The following is a 24,890-nucleotide window of genomic DNA, read 5'->3' as shown; positions in this document are numbered from 1 at the left end:
TGTCATTAGATTTCAAACAACTGGTTTATTGATCATTACAGAATGTCTCTCTAGTACTTCCCACTCTCTCCCCTGTCCCGTCCCCATTTCCTAACCCTAATTTCTCTCTCTCTCTCTGCCCCCTTCCTAGTCTCAGTCCACAATAGAGACCCATATCAGAATCAGATTTATCATCACTCAAATATGTCCATAAGACACAGAAGCAGAATTAGGCCAATCAGCCCATCGAGTCTGCTCCACCATTCCATCATGGCTGAACCCAGATCCTACTCAACCCCATACACCTGCCTTCTCACCTTTTCTGGTTTTTTTTTTTGGCTGTGACATTTCAGCTTTATTGTACAAAAATAATTGCTCAAATATTTGTTCTAAAGGTCAATAAATGTTAAATAATTAATATACAAATCAATCAATACTTTAAGAAACTAGATAGTATGCAGAGATCAGAGAAGCTGATTTTCTTCATAACATGCAGAAGTCTTGAGAGAAACTGGAATGGGGGGGTGCTATTGCACAGGATCGAAAGCAGCTACAGAAAGTTGTAAAGTTAGTCACATCTGTCTTGGATACTAGCCTCCGTAGTATCCAAGATATCATCAAGGAGCGGTGTCTCAGAAAGGTGGCATCCATTAATAAGGATCCCCACCACCCAGGACATGCCCTCTTCTCATTATAACTGTCAGGAAGGAAACACAGAAGCCTGACGGCACACACTTTAATTGGCAATGGGCAGCTACTTGCAGGGTTATGTGCAGAAAATAAAATTAGACCTTTCAAAAACTTGATGTGGCCAAACAGTGAGTCTTATAAAACAGGCAACTTGATTTCTCAGTCTGCACCAATGATCCATCTATAATATTTGTTCAGCTTGTTTTTTTCTATCTCTCTGGGAGTGAAGGATCCACCGGGCCCCTGCTCTGTATTATGAAATTTCCACATCCTTCACTCAAGGTTCATTTGTCTCTGTTCTCACCCTTAAACTGAGCTAATAATCTGTCCATAGTTTATCTCTATCATCACCCTGGTTTTACTCTTATCCCCCACTCTGACTGCAACTTTACAAGTTTCTTCAGTCTCCTTTTCAGTTCTTACAAAAGGTCTCTGAACTGGAACTTTTTCTTCCCAGAAATGAAGCCTAACCTGCTGCATCATCCCAGCATTTTTATTTTTTATTTTAAATTGCCAGTATCTTCAACTTTGTTTATTTTCTCCTCCATTTCTGTGTCTTTCTTGAACAATCTTTCTGCATTCATGAGTTAAGGTATGAAGAACAATCACCACCTATAGGGTAACATTTTGGTTTGCTGAGAAACTCTACAGCTTAGTTAAACATTAATCACATTGCTGGGTGACTGGTTCCAGACAAAGAAAGATGGCAGATTTGTTTTCCAAAACAAACTTCAGTGGCATAGATGGTTTTTTTAAGGCAATCTGGTGTTTCTTAAAGGTCAAAAAGACTTTTTACATTCCCCATTCAACAGATTGAATTCACTACAATCAAATTCCCCCAGATGCTACGGTGAGATTTGAAACCTCATTTAACAGTCCAGGCGTCTGAATTACACACTAACCAGTAAGTTAATGCTGGATTTTTATCTACACAATGGATGTTGGTAGCTTCCAACGTAGAATGAAGAGATGGTCCTCTGTGCAACACACCTCCAGTAGATGATGAGGTAATACACTCCAAATGATTACGCTCGCAGACCTGACACTTCCTGTATACTCCCACTTCTTGATGACCTGCACATTTGAAAACCTCTTGGGAGTGGGAGGGGGAGGGGCGTAATCAGTGGTAGGAAACTTAGTACAAATAATACACTGCAAAACAACAAAATGCAACTGTTCTTTGAACATGCAATTGGTATTAATGCTGCCGTTATTCAAATTGTTTGAAGAGTGTACAAAACACTGCCTTCTCACCTTTGATGCCCTGACAGATCAGGAAATGATCAACTTTTGCCTTAAATATACCGATGGACTTGGTCTTCACTGCAGTCTGTGGCAGAACATTCCACAGATACACTACTCTCTGACTGAAAAAATCCCACCTTACCTCTGTTCTGAACAGTCGACCTTTGAAATCTCATCCTTAATAATGGACTCCAACATTTTCCCAACCACTGAGGTAAGGCTAACTGGCCTATAATTTCCTTTAGAACACAGAACATAGAAATCTACAGCACATTACAGGCCCTTCGACCCACAATGTTGCGCCGACCATGTAACCTACTCTAGATACCGCCTAGAATTCCCTACTACATAGTCCTCTATTTTACTAAGCTCCAGCTATCAATCTAAGAGTCTCTTAAAAAACCCTATCTGTCCACCCCCACCACCGTCGCTGGCAGCCCATTCCACGCACTCACAACACTCCGTGTGAAAAAACTTGCCTCAACATCTCCTCTGTACCTACTTGCAAGCACCTTAAAACTATGCCACCTCATGTTAGCCATATCAGCCCGGGAAAATGCCACCGGCTATCCACACAATCAATGCCTTTCGTTCTACACACCTTTATCAGGTCACATCTCATCTTCCATTGCTCCAAAGAGAAAAGGCTAAGTTCACTCAACACTCAACCTATTCTCATAAGGCATGCTCTCTAATCCAGGCAACACCCTTGTAAATCTCCTCTGGACTCTCTCTATAGTATCCACATCCTTCCTGTAGTGAGGTTACCAGGCCTGAACACAGTACTCCAAGTGGGGTCTAACTAAGGTCTGAAATAGCTTTAACATTACCTCATGGCTCTTAAACTCAATCCCACGGCTGATAGACCTTCTTAACAATATTATGAACCTGTGCAGTAGCTTTGAGTGCCCTATGGACATGGACCCCAAGATCTCACTGATTCTCCACACTGCCAAGTCTTAACATTCCTCTCTTCTGCCTTCCTCCCTTCTTAAAGAGTAGAGTGATATTTGCAATTTTCCAGCCCTCCAGGACAATGCCAGAATGAAAGATCATGACCAATACATCCAATATCTCTTCAGTAACCTCTCTCAGGACTCTTGGATGAATTTCATCTGGTCCAGTGACACACCCACTTTAAGACCTTTGAGTCTGCCTAGTACATTTTCCAAAGGCACTCACTCCTCCTCCCTAATCCCCAGGGACCTCTGGCACACTGATAGTGTCTTCCATAGTGAAGACTGAAGCAAAGTACCTATTAAGTTCGTTGGCCTTTTTTTTGTCCCCCATTACTACCTCAGCATAATTTTCCAGTCATCTACTAATCAGCTCACATTTCCCTTTTACTTTTTATATAACTGAAAGAACTTTTAGTATCCTACTTTATATTATTGGCTAGTCTGCTATCATATTTCACCTTTTCCCTTCTTATAGATTTTTAGTTCCCTTTTGTTGGATTTTAAAAGCTTCCCATTCACATTTGCTACCTTTTCTGCCCTTTCCTTGGCTTTTATGTCATCCTTTGTCAGCCACAGTTGCCTACTCCTGCCATTTGAGAACTTAGAAACGTAGAAAACCTACAGCACAATACAGGCCCTTCAGCCCACAAAGCTGTGCTGAACATGTCCGATTACCAAGGGTTACCCATAGCCCTCTATTTTTCTGAGCTCCATGTACATGACCAGGAGTCTCTTGAAAGACCCTATCGTATCCGCCTCCACCACCGTTGCCAGCAGCCCATTCCATGCACTCACCACTCTCTGCATAAAAAACTTGCCCCTGACATCTCAACTTCCAAGCACCTCAAAACTGTGCCCTCTTGTGCTAGCCATTTCAGCCCTGGGAAAAAGCCTCTGACTATCCACATGATCAATGCTTCTCAACATCTTGTACACCTCTATCAGCAACTCTCATCCTCCGTCACTCCAAGAAAAAAAGGCCAAGTTCATTCAACCTATTCTCATAAGGCATGCTCCCCAATCCAGGCAACATCCTTGTAAATCTCCTCTGCACCCTTTCTATGGCTTCCACATCCTTCCTGTCGTGAGGCGACCAGAACTGAGCACAGTATTCTGTGGGGTCTGACCAGCATCCTAAGTTGCTGCAACAATACCGCTCAGCTCCTAAACCCAATCCCATGATTGATGAAGACCTATGCACTGTATGGTTTTTAACCAGAGTCAACCTGCACAGCAGCTTTGAGTGTCCTATGGACTCAGACCCCAAGATCCCACTGATCCTCTACACTGCCAAGAGCCTGAGCATTATTACTACATTCTGCCATCATATTTGACCTACCAAACTGCATCACTTCACACTCATCTGGGTTGAGCTCCATCTGCCACTTCTCAGCCCAGTTTTGCATCATATCAATGTCCTACTGTAACCTCTGACAGCCCTCCACACTATCCACAATACTCCCAACCTTTGTGTCATCAGCAAATTTACTAACCCATCCCTCCACTTCCTCATTCAGGTCATTTATAAAAGTCACAAAGAGAAGGATCCCAGAACAGATCCCTGAGGCACACCACTGGTGACCGACCCCCATGCAGAATATGACCCATCTACAACCATTCTTTGTCTTCTGTGGACAAGCCAGTTCTGGATCCACAAAGCAAAGTCCCCTTGGATCCCATGCCTCCTTACTTTCTCAAAAAGCCTTGCATGGGGTCAAATGCCTCGCTGAAATCCATATACACTATATCTACAGCTCTACCTTCATCAATGTGCTTAGTCACATCCTCAAAAAGTTCAATCAGGCTCATAAGGTACAACCTGCCTTTGACAAGGTCATGCTGACTATTCCTAATCATATTATGCCTCTCCCAATGTTCATAAATCCTGCTTTTCAGGATCTTCTCCATCAACTTACCAACCACTGAAGTAAGACTCACTAGTCTGTAATTTCCTGGGCTATCTCTACTCCTTTTCTTGAATAAGGGAACAACAACTGCAACCCTCCAGTCCTCTGGAACCTCTCCCATCCTCAATGATGATGCAAAGATCATTGCCAGAGGCCCAGCAATCTCCTCCCTCACCTCCCACAGTAGTCTGGGGTACATCTCGTCCAGTCTCAGAGACTTACGCAACTCGATGCTTTCCAAAAGCTCCAGCACATCCTCTTTCATAATGTCTATATGCTCAAGCTTTTCAGTCCACTGTAAGTCATCCCTACAATCACTAAGGTTCTTTTCTGTAGTGAATACTGAAGCAAAGTATTCATTAAGTATCTCTGCAATCTTCTCCGGTTCCATACACGCTTTTCCACTGTCACACTTGATTGGTCCTATTCTCTCTCATCTTATCCTCTTGCTCTTCACATACTTGTAGAATACCTTGGGGCTTTCCTTAATCTTGCTCACCAAGCCCTTCTCATGGCCCTTTCTGGCTCTCCTAATATCATTCTTAAGTTCCTTCCTGCTAGCCTTTAATTTTCTAGGTCTCTATCATTATCTGGTTTTTTGAAGCGTTCGTTATCTTTTCTTTCCTTCTTGGCTAGATTTTCAACAGCCTTTATACACCATGGTTCCTGTACCCTACCATCCTTTCCCTGTCCCACTGAAATGTACCTATGCAGAATGTCACACCAATATCCCTTGAACATTTGCCACATTTCTGCCGTATATTTCCCTGAGAACATCTGTTCCCAATTTATACTTCCAAGTTTCTGCCTGATAGCTTCATATTTCCCCTTACTCCAATTGAACACTTTCCTAACTTGTCTGTTCCTATCCCTCTCCAATGCTATAGTAAAGGAGACAGAATTATGATCACTATCTCTAAAATGCTCTCCCACTGAGAGACCTGACACCTGACCAGGTTCATTTCCCAATAACAAATCAAGTACAGCCTCTCCTCTTGTTGGCTTATCTACATATTGTGTCAGGAAACCTTCCTGAACACAGCTAACCAACTCCACCCCATCTAAACCCCTCACTCTAGGGACATGCCAATCAATATTTAGGAAATTAAAATCTCCCACCAAGACAACCCTGGCATTATTACACCTTTCCAGTATCTGTCTCCTCATCTGCTCCTCGATGTCCCTGTTACTATTGGGTGGTTTATTGACCCCTTCCTGTTTCTAACTTCCACCCACAAAGATTCAGTAGACAATCCCTCCATGACTTCTTCCTTTTCTGTAGCCATGACACTATCTCTGATCAACAGAGCCACACCCCCACTTCTTCTGCCTCCCTCCCTGTCCCTTCTGAAACATCTAAAGCCTGGCACTCTAAGTAACTATTCCTGCCCCTGAGCCATCCAAGTCTCTGTAATGGCCACAACATCATAGCTCCAAGTACTGATCCACGCTCTAAGCTCATCCATTTTGTTCATGATGCTTCTTGCATTGAATTAGACACATCTCAAACCATCGGTCTGAGCATGCCCCTTCTCTATCACATGCCTATCCCCCCTCTCACACTGTCTCCAAGCTTTCTCTATTTGTGAGCCAACCGCCCCTTCCTCCATCTCTTCAGTTCAGTTCCCAGCCCCAGCAATCCAAGTTTAAATTCTCCCCAGTAGCCTTAACAAATTTCCCCGCCAGGATATTGGTCCCCCTGGGATTCAAGTGCAGCCTGTCCTTTTTGTACAGGTCACACCTGCCCCAAAAGAGGTCCGAATTATCTAGAAATCTGAATACCTGCCCCCTGCTCCAATCCCTCAGCCACACTTATCCTCCACCTCACTCTATTCCTATACTCACTGTTGTATGGCACAGGCAGAAATCCCAAGATTACTACTGTTATGAGTATTGTTAAATGTAAGTTAATACTAATCGGGAAGCTGTTGGTAGCAAGAGGTGAGATCAGGGGTTGGCGGGCTCTGTGCCAGAGGTGCGGCCACTATTGCTTCCCCCAAGTAAGTCATCCCCCACAACAGTACTCAAACAGGAGTACTTATTGCTAAGGGGGACTGCCACAGGGGTACTCTCTAGTATCTGACTCTTTCCCTTCCCTCTCCTGACCGTTACCCACTTATCTGTCTCCCGAGGCCCCGTTGAGTCTACTTGCCTATAGCTCCTTTCTATCATCTCCTCACTTTCCTTGACCAGATGAAGGCCATCGAGCTGCTTCTCCAGTTCCCTAACGCGGTCCCTAAGGAGCTACAGCTCGTCGCAACTGGCGCAGATGTGACCGTCCAGGAGGCTGGGAGTCTCCCGGACATCCCACATCTGCCACCCAGTACAGAACACCAGCCTCACAGACGTATTTCCTATTCCTCACAAGGAGCTTACCTCGCCCCAAACCGTTATCACTGAAGCCCCCGTTGAACCAAAGCCCTCTTACTCTGTCTCCCTCTGCTCCATCTCTCACTCCTCAGAAACCCGCTCAGTAAAACTGTCTTCTTTTAAATCCTTCCCGCCGTTCAAACTCCCTGATGTCCACGCGCTTGCGTAGTCGTGCTTCGATCTCCCATTACAATTGTGTCATTATCCTTATTACATGCCTTTTCCAGCTCCCTTTACAATCTTAACCCTCATCTTGGCTACGATTTGCAGGCCTATATATGATTCCCATAATTGTTTTTTTCCCCTTGCAATTTCTTAACACCCACAAAGATACAACATTCTCTGACCTTATGTCATCTCTTTCTAAAGATGTAATTCCATCTCTTAGCAACAGAGCCAACCAAGGCCTATGCCTTCTGCCTGTCCTTTTGATACAAAGTATATCCTTCGATGTTAAACTCCCAACTATGGCCTTTGAGCCATGACTCAGTGATGCCCACAACGCCATACTGACCAATCTCTAATTGTGCCACGAGTTTGTTGGCCTTATTCCACATGCTACGTGCATTTAAGTACAGCATCTTCAGTCCTGCATTCTTTGCCTCTCTGGTATAATTTAACACTTTGCTCTGCCTGTATTTGTACCAAATCACTGGCTTGACCTTCCTTATGTTCATGTTACACCCATCATCTACTTGTAAACCTGCTGGCTCATCCACAGCTCTATTATACTGGTTCCTATCACCACTCCCCTATTAGTTTAAACAACTCCCAACAGCTCTAGTAAACCTGCCCGCAAGAATATTGGTCCCCCTCAGATTCAAGTGCAACCTGTCCCTTTTGTACAGGTCCCATCTGCCCAAGAAGAGGTCCAAATTATCCAAAAATCTGAATCCCTGAAACAAATGTCATGATTTTTTTTTGCAGCAGCAAAACTGTATGTTCAGTGTTCTAAATCGCTTAATGCATGGTTTATTTTTGTTGCCTTGAAGAGGTGTGCTTGGGGGCTGGACAACAGGGGAGCGTGAGCAGGAGCAGCTAGGCCATAATCTTAACTGTGGTCTTTGTGTGTGTTGCTATAGCCTTAACTGCCACTGACATTCCCAGGAACTGGCTGATCTGCTCTCAAATGTTCACCCCAGCAGTTGTGTGTTGCAAATCAAGTCCTGTTTTACCCACAGTAAACTGATAAGCCCTGGGTTTGTGAAAGGTCCTCACTGCATAATGCAAACACAGTCAATGAGGTACCATTTAACACCAGGTTCAAACCTGATCCCAAGTGACTCCTGCACAATGGACTGGATTACAATCAGTTCTGCCATCTTAGCCAGCAGCATGGAGCTCGAGAGATAGGCGGGGGAAAGGGAGGGCAGCAAGTTCAAACCCTCCTGAGAACATATAGCACTGTGCAGAACTCTTAGGAACATATAAATTCCTAAGGTGCATAAGACTTTTCCACAGTACTATAGTAATTTTATGTATTGCACTGTACTGAAGCCACACAAAAACAATTTCATGACATACGTGAGTGGTGATAAACTTATCCTGATATGGGTATCACATACAAAATGCTCCAACACCTCCTGTGATATGGGTCTCTATTGTGAGAATGGGAGAGGAGAATCATGGTTGGAAAAAGGGAAAAGGAAGATGGGAGGGAGTAGGAAGCACCAGAGAGACGTTCTGTAATGATCAATAAACCAATTATTTGTAATCAAATGACCATGCCTGGTGTCTCAGAGCTGGGTGTGTCTGCATCCATGCCACCTTCCACTCCTTCTCCGCCACCTGGTCCACACCCCTCTCACAGTATTCCACCCTCACCATTACTGATCAGGAACCTATCAACCTCCACCTTAAATATGCCCAATCACGTGGCCTCCACAGCTGTCTGAGGCAATGAGTTCTACAGATTCACCACCTAAAGCAATTCCTCCTCTCCTCTGTTCTAAAGGGACATCCTTCTATTCTTAAACTATGCTCTCTAGTCCTAGACTCTCCCACCGTAGGAAACATCCTCTCCTCATCCACACTCTATCTAGGCCTTTCAATATTCGACAGGTTTCAACGAGACCCCCTTTCATTCTTCTAAACTACAGCAAGTACAGGCCAAGAGCCATCAAACACTCTTCACACTGTACGTCTTCATACAGGAGTGATAGGGAATAACAAAATGCTTGGGTAAGGTAATAATGAATTCTTTTGTATTATTTATTCACTGGCATCAGTAGTGAAACCATTAATGGTCACAGCTGTTGGTGAGTACATGAAGCTGTATTTAACTATGTCCTTTTGTTGTGAACCTATGAAGAGTTAGTATTACTAGCCCAGGAGAGATTTCTCCAGAGAACAGGGAAGGACATTCACTGGCAGTCTTTGCACTTCCACGCTGAATAAAATTAGTGAAATGTAGAAAATCTAATAACGGAATCCATCCAACCAGGGATTTTAATCAGTTTAGAACAGATCCCAGCATGTAAGGGATACTGATCTCTTGTAAGTAAATCCTCAGTTTTATCTGAGCCGTTAAAACTGAGGACTTAATTACAGCAAATCAGCATCCCTTGCCATCAGTATTCTTCAGGCCACCATTAACTGTAAGTTTAATAAACAGGGTTATAAATTACATGGCAACAAAAATGCTTCAGAGGCTGGGTATCCAACCAACCTTTCCAATGCGTTTCCACTCAGATAATCAACAAACCAGCAGCACAAATGAGTCTTCTCCATTAGCCTGGGTGAGCACATTCTAGGAGCGAGTCTGAGCATCGGGCCTGGGCCTGAGAACGAGGGACAACCCAAGGTTTGGTCGATTTCAGCATCGGGCAAAACTGAAAAGGTCAGTGTGTGAGGGCCAGAGGCGAGGGACAAACTGGTTGAGCTTGCTCCTCCCCAGGGTGTACTCAGCTCCTCAGTGAATTAAAACTGTTCCTGAAGCTGCCTGTCTTTGTATCGGAGGACTCGCTTTCATGAGCACCAGTTCTGAATGCTATTTGCTTACTCTTATTGTTTGAACAATTTGTTTTTTCCTTCCTCCCTGCACACTGGGTGCTTGACACTCTTCTATTTTTCTTAATGGGTTCTATTGGGTTTCTTTGTTTTGTGGCTGCCTATAGGGAGACAATGTCAAGTTTGCATAAAGTATACTTATTTTGATAATAAATATACTTTGAACTTATAACTGAGAGCAGCTCCGACAATATTCTAGAAGCTTCATGCCAGCCATGGGGGCAATTGCCCCATTAAAAAACAATCACTTCATACAAGTAGATGAATTTTCCTGAAGGAGTTCTCAAGGGCAGACAGAGAGGTGCAGAAGACTTTTTACATGCTGACCTTCATCAATCAGGGCACTGAAATTGGGATGTAAAGTTCACAGTTGTACAAGATGTTGGTGAGGCTGCAGGTGGACTTTTGTATTCAGTTTTGGTCACCTTGCTACAGCAATGATGCCATTCAGGAGGACAAAGAGCAGAGATTTTTTATGACCTGAGTCGAAGTTCAAAGTAAATTTATTATCAAAGTTTATGAGGCCCTCCGTTGGTCGGAGTTGACCATGGATGTCGCGTCCTCGCAGTCACACACACAAGCTGGGACAGTACGTATGGAGACCATGTAGCGGGCTCTCCCTCTCCACGCAGCTGATGAATCCAAAAGAACGGCCGAGACCGATATAGTTTGGCTCCAACAGTGTTACAGGAGTTGCCAGTCAGTACTGAACTCAATGTAGGATTGCCATAGGTACTCCAGCTCTGAATTTTTCCTCGGGGTTTACTCTCAAAGCCTTCCCCATGAGTGGGGATAACCATAAGGCAGCAGTGGGTTAAAATCAGCATTTTCCTTCTCCTAAATGAGCCTCCAGTCACAGCTGATGAGCCCCATCTGCCTGAAGCGACTGGATTTAAGGGGCCAGTAATTCACTTTTGCCCCTTCTCCTGTCAGTAGTAATGGTCCTGCTAAGCCACACGTAAAGGTCAGGAGCTGGACTTGGTTGTCAGAGGCTATTTGAGATATGTGCCATTGGGAGTATTTAATAGGTAGTGGGAGCTTGTCCCCATTACCGAGCCAGTTATGACAGCCTTAGGGAACCATATACTACCTTGAAAAAGAATCTCAAGATAGTATATTATGAGTTAAGGGAAAAAATAGAGCAATTTCGGACTTCTAGGAAAATGAGCAACATTTAGAATCTTTTAGAGGTGTATGAAATCTTAGAGGGAGGCATGGGAGCGTAGCGCTTTACAACGCTTTACAATGCCGGCAACCCGGGTTCAATTCCGCCCGCCGCCTGTAAAGAGTTTGCTGTTCTCTCCGTGACCGTGGGGGTTTTCTCCAGATGCTCCGGTTTCCTCTCATAGTCCAAAGAAGTAGTGGTTGACAGGTCAATTGGTCATTGTAAATTGTCCCATGATTAGGCTAGGGTTAAATTGGTTGGGGGGGGGAGGGTGGGAGATTGCTGGGCAGTGCGGTTCAAAGTGCCAATGGGCCTATTCTATGATTATTTCAATAAATAACTAAATAAATTATGAGGGGTATATGTAGGGCAAATATCCATAGTCTTTTCCTCCCAGAGTTGTGGAATCAATAACTAGAGTATATAGGTTTAAGGTGAGAGGAGAGAGATTTAGTAGGAACCTGAGGGGCAACCTTTTCTCCCAGAAGGTGGTCAGTTTATGAGATGAGCAGCCAGAGGAAGTGGTTGAGACATTTAAAAAGAAGCTTGGACAGCCTTCGAGGGATATGGGTCAAATGCAGGCAATGGGATTAGCATAGATGGAATTTACCGGAATGGACCGGAAGGCCAAAGGGCCTGTTTTCGTGCTGTACAACACAATTCCATTCATTCCCTCCACCACCATGGCTACAGTACACACTGCTACAACTCAACAAAATGTTACTGACTGCAGATTCCCATCAGTTTATCGTCATGTACTCCAGGGTGCAATAAAATACCTTGCTCACGTGAGGCACATGGAGTGAACAGTACATATATATATATATGGCAAAAATACAGTGATGAGCACAAGATCAATGGAACAGTGAAAGGTATGAGAATGAAAATAATAACCCTAAAGTTTTTCATAAATATATTATTAAATTACATACAGATATGTCACCCTATACAACCCTGAGATTCATTTTCTTATGGGCATAGTCAGTAAATCCATGATAGAATAATAACCATAATTGAATCAATGAAAGACTGCACCAACTTTAGCGTACAGCCACTGTACAAAGGACACAAACTGCACAAATACAAAAACAGAAAAGATAATAATAAATAAATAATAAATATCAAGAACATGAGATGGAGAGTCCTGAAAGTGAATCCATACAGGTTGTGGGAACATTTCAATGAAGGGGCGGGTGAAGTTATCCCCTTTGATTCAAGAGCCTGATGGTTGAGGGGAGTAACTGTACATGAACCTGATGGTGTGAGTCTTAAGGCTCCTGCACCTTCTTCCTGATGGCAGCAGTGAGAAGAGAGCACGTCTGAGGCGGTGGGGGTCCCTGATGATGGATGTTGCTTTCCAGCAACAATACTTCATGTAGATGTGCTCAGTGATGGGGAGGGCAAAAGAAATACTATGGTGACAGTAATGCAGGTGGTAGAATTCAGGATTTAGAGAACGTGGCAGCACCATTGGGAGGCAGATGTGATTCTATTAACAGTGGGAGAAAACTGTGCCTGAGTTTGATTATCCAGGCTCTCCTGCCCTTCCCATTTGCTTGACCTCCAATGCCCAGAAAGGAAAGGTCAGAATTCCATCACCCACAGCTTTATCTCTATGCTTCATAACATTCTGATTTGCAAATATAAAACTTCACCTGGTTTAATTCTCAAATTTCCTCCCTATTTACACGATGGCGATACTTTTACCAGTATGGAAATTATTCATCTGCTCTTTAAAACGGTGCCAGGTATAGTTATCCAACATTGAAGCAGGCCCTTCAGTCCAAATTGTCCATGCCAACCGAAGTGCCTACGCAAGCCAGTCCCACTTGCCTGCATTTGGCCCATTTCCCTCTAAACCTTTTTCTATTCATGTACTGTACCTCTCCAATGCATTTTAAAGGTTGAAATTGTACCCAGCCCTGCCACATCTCCTGGCAGCTCTTTCCACGTACAGTACATTCACTTCAGGATTGCTTTAAATCTTCCCCCCTCCCTAGAGAAGTAGCCTTTTATGTTTGTATGAAGGGTCTTCATTTAACCGAACAGAGCACATGCACTAAGGGCTGGACTGAAGGGTCTGCTTGGATAGTTGAAATCTCCTCCTTCTGACTCAGGTGAGAGTGCTAATCACTCTGACCCACAGCTCATGATAGACACTCAAACTCTTCAGATGCCCAGGCACTTCTCTTGTCCATCGAGGAGGTGCCTACTTGCTTAGGTACAGTTTTTATTGATGTGGACTTCCTAACCCCAACTTCCTTTTATCCAGGAAACTCTTGAAAAACATCTTGCCCTATAAATCAATCGATTCCCAAATATTCCTGCTGGCAGCAATCAAAAATTCTGGAAAAACAAAATAATTGGAAACATTCAGGTCAAGAAACACTCCGTGGAAGGATCTTGTCATAATCAATATCCTCGATTCCTTTATCAGTAAGCAGAAGGATCTGCACCCCATTGTGGCTGTGCTCTCCCTTGTCCTGTCTACCTTCACCGTATTTCCTTCAAATAATTTCTATGTCACTGCTATGAGACTCTTGAATGGAGCTCTTGTACACTGAAGATGGGCACTTGTCCTCATCATCTTATTGTCTACCTGTAACTGCAACCTTAACATGACACTCTGCATTGCATTATTTCCTTTCCTGTGCACTACCTCAAGGTAATTATATTTTGAAATAACCTATATGCATGACTTGCAAAACTAACTATTTTTTAACTGTACCCAAGTACATGTGACAATCTTAAGCTGAAATCAATACACCACCTTTGTGATCTTCAGTGCTTCAGTAATAATTTTTTTCTTATGGTCTGAACCTCTGTGATTGGATTTACTGTTAGAAGTCTGTGCACAAATCTAATCCTAGTGTCCAGAACTGTACACATTGGTAAGGACACTGTTCTGTATCACATACAGCAGATCCATTCACAGCACAGGAGTCACAGAGACATAGAAAAGTACAGCACAGAACCAGATCCTTCAGCCCATCCAGTCTTTGCTGAACCATTTAAACGGCCTACTCCCATCAACCTGCACCAGGACAATACCTCTCCACCTCATATCCTGATAGTCCCTGTACCTGCTCAAACTTCTCTCAAACATTGATATCGAGCTCACATGAACCACATGTGCTAGCAGCTTGTTCCACACTTGCATGATCCACTGAGTGAAAAAGTTTCCCCTCATTTTCTCAAACTCCTCAGTGTGGAAACAGCCTGCTTCCATTTACCCTATCTATATCCCTGATAGTTTTGTATACCTCTATCAACTCTCCTCTCAACCTTCTATGTTCTAAGGAATTAAGTCCTAACCTATTCAATCTTTCCTTATAACTCAGGTCCTCAAAACATGGCAACGTGCTTTATAAATTTTCTTTGTAATCTTTCAACCTAATTTACATCTTTAGCTGTTGGTAAATTTCTTGCTACCATCTGCAAGAGTATCAAATTCTAATTACACACACGGGGTGATATAAAAGATCTATTTTCAGTACATGGGGCTGCTGACAAATCTAATTACATTTCACAAATCAAAGAATAGTGTATCAAACTAAACACTAGATCAACCGAAAAAAAGTGGGGGTGGCTGGATCAATACTTTGTACAAGGTAATCAAAACTTCCTCTGAGGCTGAATGATTAGGATTTCAGCAGGTGTGATCGCACTGCTAAATGAATACTCCACCTTTATAAGGAATGAAAATCAAACCATTCAGGTTGTAGAAAATAGTCCATTAAAAGTTATGACTAATAACACTGGATAACAAAGATTTTACTTTTGGGTGTATCTTATGGATTTTGGGCTGCTGATCATGAAAATCACCACGAAGTTTCCCTATCGCGTACTGTTTTTTAAAATTGCCTATATTTGTGGTTTTTTAAAAATTCATAATTCAAGTCAGAATATCTGATGCCAAAATTAAGGAAGGCATTTCTTTTGGTCCACAAGTCAAACAGGACATCGATGGCAGGCAATTTGAAGAACTTCTAGTGGGACCAGAGAAAATCGCATGGACAGCATTCAAGGATGTTGATGAAAGATTTCTTGGCAACTACAGAGCACCAAACTACACACAGCGGGCTGACAACATGCTTCAAGCATACCGAACCATGAAGTGCAACGTGTCAGTGAAGATTCATTCTCTGCATTCCCATTTAGACTTCTTCCCTGTAAATCTTGATGCTGTCAGTGACGAGCACGGTGAAAGGTTTCACCAGGACATTGCAGTCATGGAGAAATGGTATCAGGGCAACTGGAATCCATCAATGCTGGCTGATTATTGTTGGACACTTAAGCAAAAAGCCGCAGACACTGAGTACAAATGAAAATCATCAACAAAACATTTTTAGCTTTGTTGAACTATTGCAAAGTATTAGCACTGTTAATGCAATTAAGCACAATATATTCAATAAAAGTTAATTTCTTGTTTCTCCAAATTCCAATGTGATACAAGTAGTCTGAAATTAAATTTCTGTTCAGCTGCAAGTGATCTATCACAAACAAGAAACCATTGTGGCCCAGTGTAATTGCTCTCCACTGTGAAAGTGACTGTAGTCTGGCACCAGCTTATTTTGGAGACGTGACCTGACTGCACACTGCAGACAATACATTATCATTCATGAAGCTAGTTTCTTTGCATTCTGCAAGAAGTCCAAAAAAATCTCAAAAATGACCAAAATTACACATCAGTGATATGGGCTGAAGATTTTAATGTTAACCTCATCAATCCTTCCAGAATTGGAGAACAATCCTGCTAATGACTCTCTAAGTAGTTTTGATTAGTGATTAAGTAATCTGACTTCTATCTTCATGTTCTGTATGCAGCCATCATTATCAGAATTAATTTGTTTACAATAGCACAGAGCATCAACAAGTCATTTCAGAGCTGCCAAATGCATAAATTGTATCGATTTGTTGAGGCTGGGATATAAACAGTATCTGGATTCATGTTGCCAAGTTGCTGAAGTGTGGTTGGGACATAGTGGATGTAAAATGTATAACACATTTGTGTTAAATTCACCACAGTCAGTCTTATACGGTAAATTCTGTTTAGTTCATCAGCCTCCACTCAGCCTACCTCCTCTAGCCCTCTTTTGAAGAAATTACCTGACAATGGGGCTTGCCTATAGAATGCCATCAAATAACCCAAGTGTCCATTCCTTTGTATGTGAGCAGTGATAGACCATTAGACTATCAAGTTCAATTCAGAGGTCTAGAGAAGTCCATTCATGCATTGAATGGGCCAGGAGTTATTATCCTGCTTCGATTCTTTCCACAGATGACATTACATCCACCATCAAGAGCCCCCACTATCTAGGCCATGCACTCTTCTCCCTGCTGCCTTCAGGAATGGGGTACTGCAGGCTCAGGACCCACACACCACCAGGTTCAGCAACACTTATTATCCACCTGGCTCTTAAACCAGAAGGGAAAACTTCACTCATCCCATCACTAAACTGTTCCCACAATCTATGGACTCACTTTCAAGGATTCTTCATCTCATGTTCTCGATATTTATTACTTATTTTTTTCTTTCTTTTTGCAGCTGCACAGTTTGTTGTCTTTTGCACATCGATTGTTTGTCCATCCTGTTGATTCCATTGTTTTTCTTGTATTTACTGAGAAGGTCCGCAAGAAAATGAATCTCAGGGTTATGTATGGTGACGTGTACGTACTTCAATAACATATTTCCTTTGAATTTTGATTAAGGACCCTCACTATCCAGGACATGCCCTCTTCTCTCAGTACTACCACCGGAGAGAAGGCACAGGAGCCCAAATACTCACAATCAACGATTTAGGAAAAGCTTCTATCCCTTTGTCATCAGATTTCCAAATGGTCCATGAACACATGAACACTACTTTGTTACTCCTTTTGTTATGTACTACTTACTAATTTAATCATTCATAGTAATATTTATGTCTTTGCATTGTACTACTGGTAACAACAACATTTCACGACATCCAGTAACTGTGCAAAAGTCTTAGGCACAATATACAGCTCGGCTGCCCAAGACTTTTGCACAGCGCTGTATTTGTCAATGTGGAGTGGAGAGCGAGTTTGTAAATCTGGCGGGAGCAAAGGATGTTGGGAATGGCAAGGGTGGAGCGCTGCAGGCGGGTGCAGGTAGTGGAGGGTTGGTGCAGTTGCAGACATGCCCAGTCCTGAGCTCTTTTGATTCCAAATTATTGGTGTATTGATCATTACAGAATATCTTTCTGGTGTTTCCCACTCTCTCCTCTTTCCCTTCCCCTTTTCCGAGCCATGATTCCCCTTTCCCTATCCCTTTCCCACTCTCAGTCCACAATACAGACCCATATCAGAACCAGGTTTATCATCACTCACTCGTCAATAAATTTGTTTTTTTTTAGCAGCAGCAGTGCAGTGCAATACATAAAGTTATTACAGTACTGTGCAAATGTCTTAAGCACCCTAGCTATTTACTGAACAGGTGCCTAAGACTTTTGCACAGCACCGTACAAGTCAGTGATAATAAACCTGATACAGATTCAAACATTCTTTAACTTCACCAGCCCCTAATTCATCACCAAATGTAGATTAAACTCAGAGCCTCATGACTTAGCAACAGTGCAAGCAATCTAAAGAAATATTAACAAAGCCAAATGCAAATTTACAGAGAATATTCAATAGTGTGTTGCCAGCTGAAAGTGAATTACTAACCTCTGAACTTTGGTGTTGTTGACAAGAGGCAGAAAATCCATGACAGCTACGTGTATAAATCTCCGAGCACTGGCAATAACACTGAGAACAGCATCGATGTCTGTGGTGCGACCGTTGGGGCACAGGAGTTTTGGAGAAGTCTAATGGGAAAGAAAAAGTGTGATTTAATAGGTGGGCTGTAAAGTTGTAAGAGAATGTCAAATATTGATACCCACTTTGGCTAGGTTTCATTTTTTTATTTGAACTTTGCCTAAAGTATGAGCAATGCCTTAGGTGCCATGCTGACTCACCTCACCTGTGCTTTTGGGTCCATTTTGGAAACAAGCATCTTTGGCTAATAGTCTCACACAAGGGGGGGGTGGGTGGAGAGAGAAATGTGTGCACGCGCACACGAGCGCACGTTAATCCCCCCATGCAGAAAATACAAAATCTTTTTGCACTTAAATAGCTTATTTGATAGTATCCTTAACATCAGTATCACATTTCTTGTACCTTTGTCTTTCACAAAACCACATTGTTCTTTACCCATTTCAGCTTGTATCTTACTTTTGCTACTCAGGAAGCTGGGTGACATCAGATGGCAGGTGCAACATGGACATCAAAAGAAGAACAGGGATGGCAAAAAACACTTTACGAGAATGAAGAGTATACTGACCAACACTAAACTAGGCATGACAACCTGCCTGAGTACTGAAATGTTACATTTATCCTTACTTACTTTAATCCTTGTAGCTCCTTATGGAGCATAGGGCCTCAACAAAAGTCCTCCACTTTCTGCCATCTCTAGCAGATGTTTTTGCAGTCTCCCAAGTTTGGCCGGTGGCTTTCAGTTCATCCAAAGGCCTACGCCTCCAGGTTTGCTTTGGGCGACCTCCTCTTCTCTTCCCTTGTGGATTCCATTCGAGTGATTGTCGAGTGACATTCGACTGGCTCTTCCTCAAGGTGTAGCCGACCCATCTCCACTTCCTCCTCCTTATCTGGAATACAATGGGCTCTTGGTTTGCTCCCTTCCATAGGTCTAGATTTGACACTCTGTCGTACCACTTGAGGTGGAGGATCTGCCGGAGGCATTTGTTGAGAAAGGTCTGGATCTTGTTGCAGTTGGTGTTAGTGATTCTCCATGTTTCGGATCCATATAGCAGGATGGCTTTCACATTGGAGCTGAATATATGGAGCTTAGTTTTGACAGAGATGGCCGTAGATCTCCAAACAGGTCGCAGGGTTGTGAAGGCATGTTGGGCTTTTCCGATCCTTGCTCTGATGTCCTCATCAGTACCTCCTGATTTAATGATTTTGCTTCCGAGGTAGGTGTATTTGTCTACATCTTCAACTATTTGTCTTTCAATCCGTAATGGCTCCTCTTGTTTAATTAATGCGTAGAACTTTGGTCTTCTCCTGACTGATCTTAAGGCCTACTCGCTGTGAGGTCTCTCCCAAGGAATCTACTTTCTTCTGCATATCTTGAAGCCGGTGTGAGAGAAGAGCGAGATCATCTGCAAATGCCAGGTCTTCCAATTTCCCTGTTAATGTCCATTGGATGCCTCTCTCTGAGCCAGCATAGGCTGTTCTTGTAGCCCAGTTGAGTACCACAAGAAAAAGTAGAGGCGACAGCAGGCATCCCTGTCTGACTCCAGTAGTGACCAGGAACTCTTCGGACAGTCTCCCATCGTGGATGACCCTGCATGAGAAGCCATCATAAAGCTGCTTGATGATATTCACCATCTCTTCCAGTACACCATAGTGTAGTAAGATGCTCCACATTGACTTTCTGTCCAGGCTGTCAAATGCCTTCTCAAAATCAATAAAACACACATATAGTGGAGTTTGCCATTCTATTGTCTGCCCCACAATGACTCTAAGTGTAGCTATCTGGTCAATGCATGATCTCTCTTTCCTGAACCCTGCCTGCTCATCTCTAAGTCTCTGGTCAATGGCGTCTTTCATCCGCTCCAAGATGACCCTGGTGAGAACTTTGCTAGGAATGGACAACAAGGTGGTCCCCCTCCACTTGCCACACAGTGAAAGATCTCCAGATTTTGGCAGCTTCACAAGGAGGCCCTTCTTCCAATCTGATGGGATCTCACCTGTTCTCCATATCAAATTCAGCAGTATATGCAAATGGTCCACCATAACCTCTCCACCCTCTTTCAATGCTTCTGCAGGAATGTTGTCTTCTCCAGCAGCCTTGCCGTTCTTCAGGCTTTTCATTTCAAGGCTCTTCGAATTTCTTGCTTGGTGATTTCACCTATATTGATGTTGAGTGGGTCTCCAGGCTCTAGTTCAGGTGGATTCTGTGGTGGCAGTCTATTCAATATTTCCTGGAAGTGTTCCTTCCATCTCGCCAGTTGATCTTCAACCAAAGTGAGCAGATGGCCTGTCTTGTCTCTAACAGGTCTGTTGAAATTGCTTTTCTTCCCTCTCAAAAGTTTAGTTGTCATGTAGAGTGCCTTGAGGTCCCCCTTACTGGCTGCTGCTTCTGCTTGCTCTGCTATTTCATTGAAGTAAGACCTCTTGTCCTTTCTGAGCTGTTTCTTCACCTCCTTGGCCATCACGCTGTACCTGTTGGCGGCGATTTGTTTCTGTTGCTGGGTTCTGGCCTGATTCAACTCCTGTTTGAGCTTTTTCCTCTCCTCTACCTTCTGCCATGTCTCGTCCCTGATCCAAGGTTTACTGTTGACTGGTTGTCTTTCCAGTACTTCTTTGCAGGCTCCTACAGTGGCCTGCTTGAAGGTAATCCAGGCGTGTTCCGCTGTTCTCTCATCTTGTTCCTCTATTTGAAGAGCCCCAAAGCGGTTTTGCAAGGCGATGTGGAAATCTTTCTTGTTCTCTTCCATCTGTAGCTTTCTAACATCAAACTTTATTCGCATGTTCTGTTGCTTCTTCTTGGCTGACAGCTTCATCTTCAGCTTTGCAACAACCAAATGGTGGTCGGATCCAATATCTGCTCCTCTTTTGGCTCTCCCATCTTGCAATGAACTTCTCCAGCACTGGCGGACTATGACGTGATCAATCTGGTTCTCTGTTTGATGGTTAGGCAAGACCCAGGTTATTTTGTGGCAGCGTCGGTGGTGAAAGAGGGTACCTCTAATGGTCAGTTCGTTGAAGGCACAGAAGTCAGTAAGGAGTTCTCCGTTTTCATCCATATTCCCCAAACCATTCTGGCCCATCTCTCTCTCCCTGCCAGTGTTATCGCTGCCTACTTTGGCATTCAGATCTCCCATGACGATCAACATATCTTGCTTAGGTACCTTTCCAACTACTGCTTGAAGCTGGGTGTAGAAGAGATCTTTTTCTTCTTCCTCTGCGTTGTTAGTTGGGGCGTAGCACAGGATAATGGATACTTTCTGGAATCTGGACTCGAACCTGGCTGTGATGATACTGTCGGACACTGGTTCCCATTCTATCAAATTTCTGGCTGCTTCTTTGGACAACATCAGGGCCACACCAGCCTCATGCGGGTCTTCCTCTTTTTCTTTGCCGGAATAGAGCAGAGTTTCTCCTGTCTGCAGTCTGGTCTCACCAAAAGTATTCCACCTTGCTTCACACATGCCCAGGAGTGCGAGGTGGTATCGGTTCATTTCCTTCACTGCCTGTGCGCACCTACCTGTCTCCCAAAGCGATCTCACATCCCATGTTCCGATTAGGATAGATTTCTTCTGTGAGAGCACCTTTGGAACCTCCATTATGGTTTTCCTCGGGTGAAGGAGGGTTGTCAGCCCTGCAGCTTCCTGACGGGTTTGGTTGCAGCGCATCATCAGCCTCCTGAATGGGGCCCTGCTTTTCCCGAGATCTGGGTTAGAGGCTGACAATCTGTTGACGGTTTCTGTAACAATTACATTTATCCATGTCATATGGCTCAGAATGTTGGACAATATCTATTAACATGAGGAAACGAACTGAAGCAGCAGAGATGTGGTTTTTGAGGAGGATGCAAAGAATATCATGGATGAAATGAATATCTAATGAGGATGTCATGAACAGAGCAAGCACAAAAAGAGAAATAATGTCTGAGATCATGAAAAGGCAACGTAACTTCATTGGACATGTGATTAGGAAAGAGGAGTTAGAATGCACGGTAATTATGGGAAAGACTGAAGGGAAGAAAGCAAGAGGAAGGCAAAGACAAATGATGATGGAGACAGCAGCCAGAGAACTGGAAATGAATACCAATGAATTGATCCACTTCACCCGAAACAGGAGTGTGTGGGCCTTGGCAGTCAAAGCTCAAACTGGGCACGGCACCTGATGATGATGATGCAGAGATTGGACCGAAGCTCAACCTACCAAGGTCAAATGGAAGCCAGTGTACAGCAGGCACCCCACAGGTATCTTCAGCTGACTAAGGTGTGTGGAAGAACAATGGATGGGATTTCTCCCCAGTGACAAACCCACTTTAGTCTATGATTGCCTTTGTGTTCGGTCATTGTCTTTGCAAGACAGAGCAATAGGGTTTGGGGCTTTCACTATTTAAGCCAGTACTACCTGACCCAGTGGACATGGAAGCCTGATCTCCAACGATAACCCAGCTGCACTCAGTAAATAATGCTTCTAACGTACGTTTGGGATTATTCTGAGGTACAGATTTACAACAATGAGAACTTCCAACTGATGCGTTGTGGTTAGGAAAACTAATTATTGGGTGTAGGATGTTCTAATTCTGTCCATTGAAGCTACAGAGGAAAGACAATAGATGTATACATACAAAGCGCTGGAGGAACCCAGCAGTTTGGCAGCACCTATGGAAAGCAATAGAGTCGATGTTTCGAAACCACCCCCCCAACTCTCCTCATCTGGACGGACCACAGCCCTGCATAACTCTCCTCACCTGGATGGACAATAGCCCTGCATAACTCTCCTCACCTGGACCACAGCCCTAAATAACTCTCCTCACCTGGACCATAGCCCTGCATAATTCTCCTATGTTTCCACCAAAACTTCTGTTAAACTTCTGTTGGAGAAGGTTCAGAGAAGATCCACGAGAATGATTCCAGCAATGAAAGGGTTACCATATGAGGAACATCTGGCAGCTCTTGGGCTGTACTCCCTGGAGTTCAGGAGAATGGGTGGGGGGGATCTCACAGAAATATTCCGAATGTTAAAAGGCCTGAACAGATTAGATATGGCAAAGTTGTTTCCCATGGTAGGGGATTCCAGGACAAGAGGACACAATTTCAGGATTGAAGGATGTCCTTTTAAAACTGAGATGCAGAGGAATTACTTTAGTCAGAGGGTGGTAAACCTGTGAAATTTGTTGCCATAAGCGGCTGTGCAGGCCAAGTCATTGGGTGTATTTAAAGCATAGATAGATAGGTTCTTGATTAGCCAGGGCATCAAAGGGTATGGGGTGAAAGCAGGGGAGTGGGGATGACTGGATGAAGTGGATCAGTCCAGGATTGAATGGTGGAGCAGACTCAATGGGCCAAATGGCCTACTGCTCCTATATCTCATGGTCTTAAATGTTGCAGTTGAACCCGTGTCCACCACTTCCACCGGCAGCTTGATCCACTCCCTCAGCAGCCTTTGAATGAAGAAGATCCCCCTCAAGCTCCCCCTACATATTTCACCATCCACCCTTAAACTATGACACCTAGTTCTAGTCCCACCCCACCTCAATGGAAAAAAGCCAAAACTATACTCACAGCCAGGTAGACCTCAGCTTCAGCCTCGTTCAGCTGTAACTTGAGAGGTGAATGCTTACTGGAGATGGCGAACAGTTTCTTTGACCAGATTTTGGGCACTGTGTCTCGATACTCCAGCTGCCAATACACGGAGAACACTTTGTGCAGGTCCAGAGCCAGGCAGCTACAGTTGTACATAATAATACCCAGCTCCTTCATCTGTAGACACAGAGTGACACCTGCTTAATCCAAATGAGGACATTTCAGTGTGAACCTCCACTTGCAATGCACACAACAACCAGAAACAACATGGCAATGAAATGGGAAGTCTCCAGTCTGTGTACTGTGACAGCTTTGCCTCAGCTACAGGCATTCACTGTCCGCTGATATGCACCAAGATTTTCAGAATAAAATCAAGTATATTACTACACTTTGGATGGCAATAAAACATAGCAACTAGCTCAATGCTTCACAGCACCTGGTGTAAGATCGGGGGTTCGAATCCCGCTGTCGTTTGTCAGGAGTTTGTGCGTTCTCCCCGTGACTCCATGGGCTTCTGCCAGTATTTCAGTTTCATCCCGCATTTGAAAGGTATAAAATTAGGGCTAGTGAGCTGTGGGCATGCTGTGCTGGCGCTGGAAACATGGCGACATTTCAGGCTGCCCAGAACAATCCTCGCTGATTTGTTCTTCTGTGAAAATTCGGGAACTCACTGGATATTTCCATGTACGTGTGACAAATAATGTCAATCTTTATACAGCTGGACTTTCTAGATTACAAATAAACATAGATTCATAAAGGTGAAAGGACGAAGGTTTATTGCCATCTTGGATGTCCAGAACAAAAGCAATGATGGGAACATTAATGCAGTTTTTATCCTATGGGATCCAGTAGCATATAATGTCACTGATATTAAAACCAATTAATTAGCTTTATAACAGAGTGACCAAGAAATGCTGACTTTGAATTCAATTAATTCAATAAAGCTGGAACAAAATCATTAATCATGGTTGTGAAATGGCTGGACTGGCTAAAAAAAACGCCTAGTATACTGTCACCAACTAGAAGTGGAAATGTGCTGCCCTTACCCTTTACAGAACTCCAGGACCACAGCAACATACCTCCTTAAAAAGTTCAATGGGAATTACAGAAGGGCAAGAAATGTTTGCCAGCAGATCCCTCTCCCGTGAGAGAATAAGACATTGCTGCCAGCACTAAATATACTATGCCAGTGCCAAGCAGGTGGCAAGAATAAATCTTTTAG

At 43.5% G+C, this 24,890-nt stretch overlaps 1 protein-coding gene across 1 annotated transcript in view; it reads right to left on the bottom strand.

Annotated features, from left to right (window-relative positions):
• LOC132402451 (inactive phospholipase D5-like) overlaps nt 1–24,890 on the bottom strand; it is a 172,018-nt gene that overhangs the window by 69,685 nt on the left and 77,443 nt on the right. Inside the window, exons 6-7 of the mRNA XM_059985301.1 lie at nt 23,648–23,845; nt 18,009–18,148 (exon numbers count right to left, since the gene is read on the bottom strand). Of these exons, the coding sequence (XP_059841284.1) occupies nt 18,009–18,148; nt 23,648–23,845 (338 nt within the window). The remainder of the gene's footprint in view (nt 1–18,008; nt 18,149–23,647; nt 23,846–24,890) is intronic.

This window comes from Hypanus sabinus, chromosome 12 (genome assembly GCF_030144855.1).
Source record: "Hypanus sabinus isolate sHypSab1 chromosome 12, sHypSab1.hap1, whole genome shotgun sequence".
Taxonomy (NCBI): domain Eukaryota; kingdom Metazoa; phylum Chordata; class Chondrichthyes; order Myliobatiformes; family Dasyatidae; genus Hypanus; species Hypanus sabinus.
This window is presented reverse-complemented; position numbering and strand designations above follow the sequence as displayed.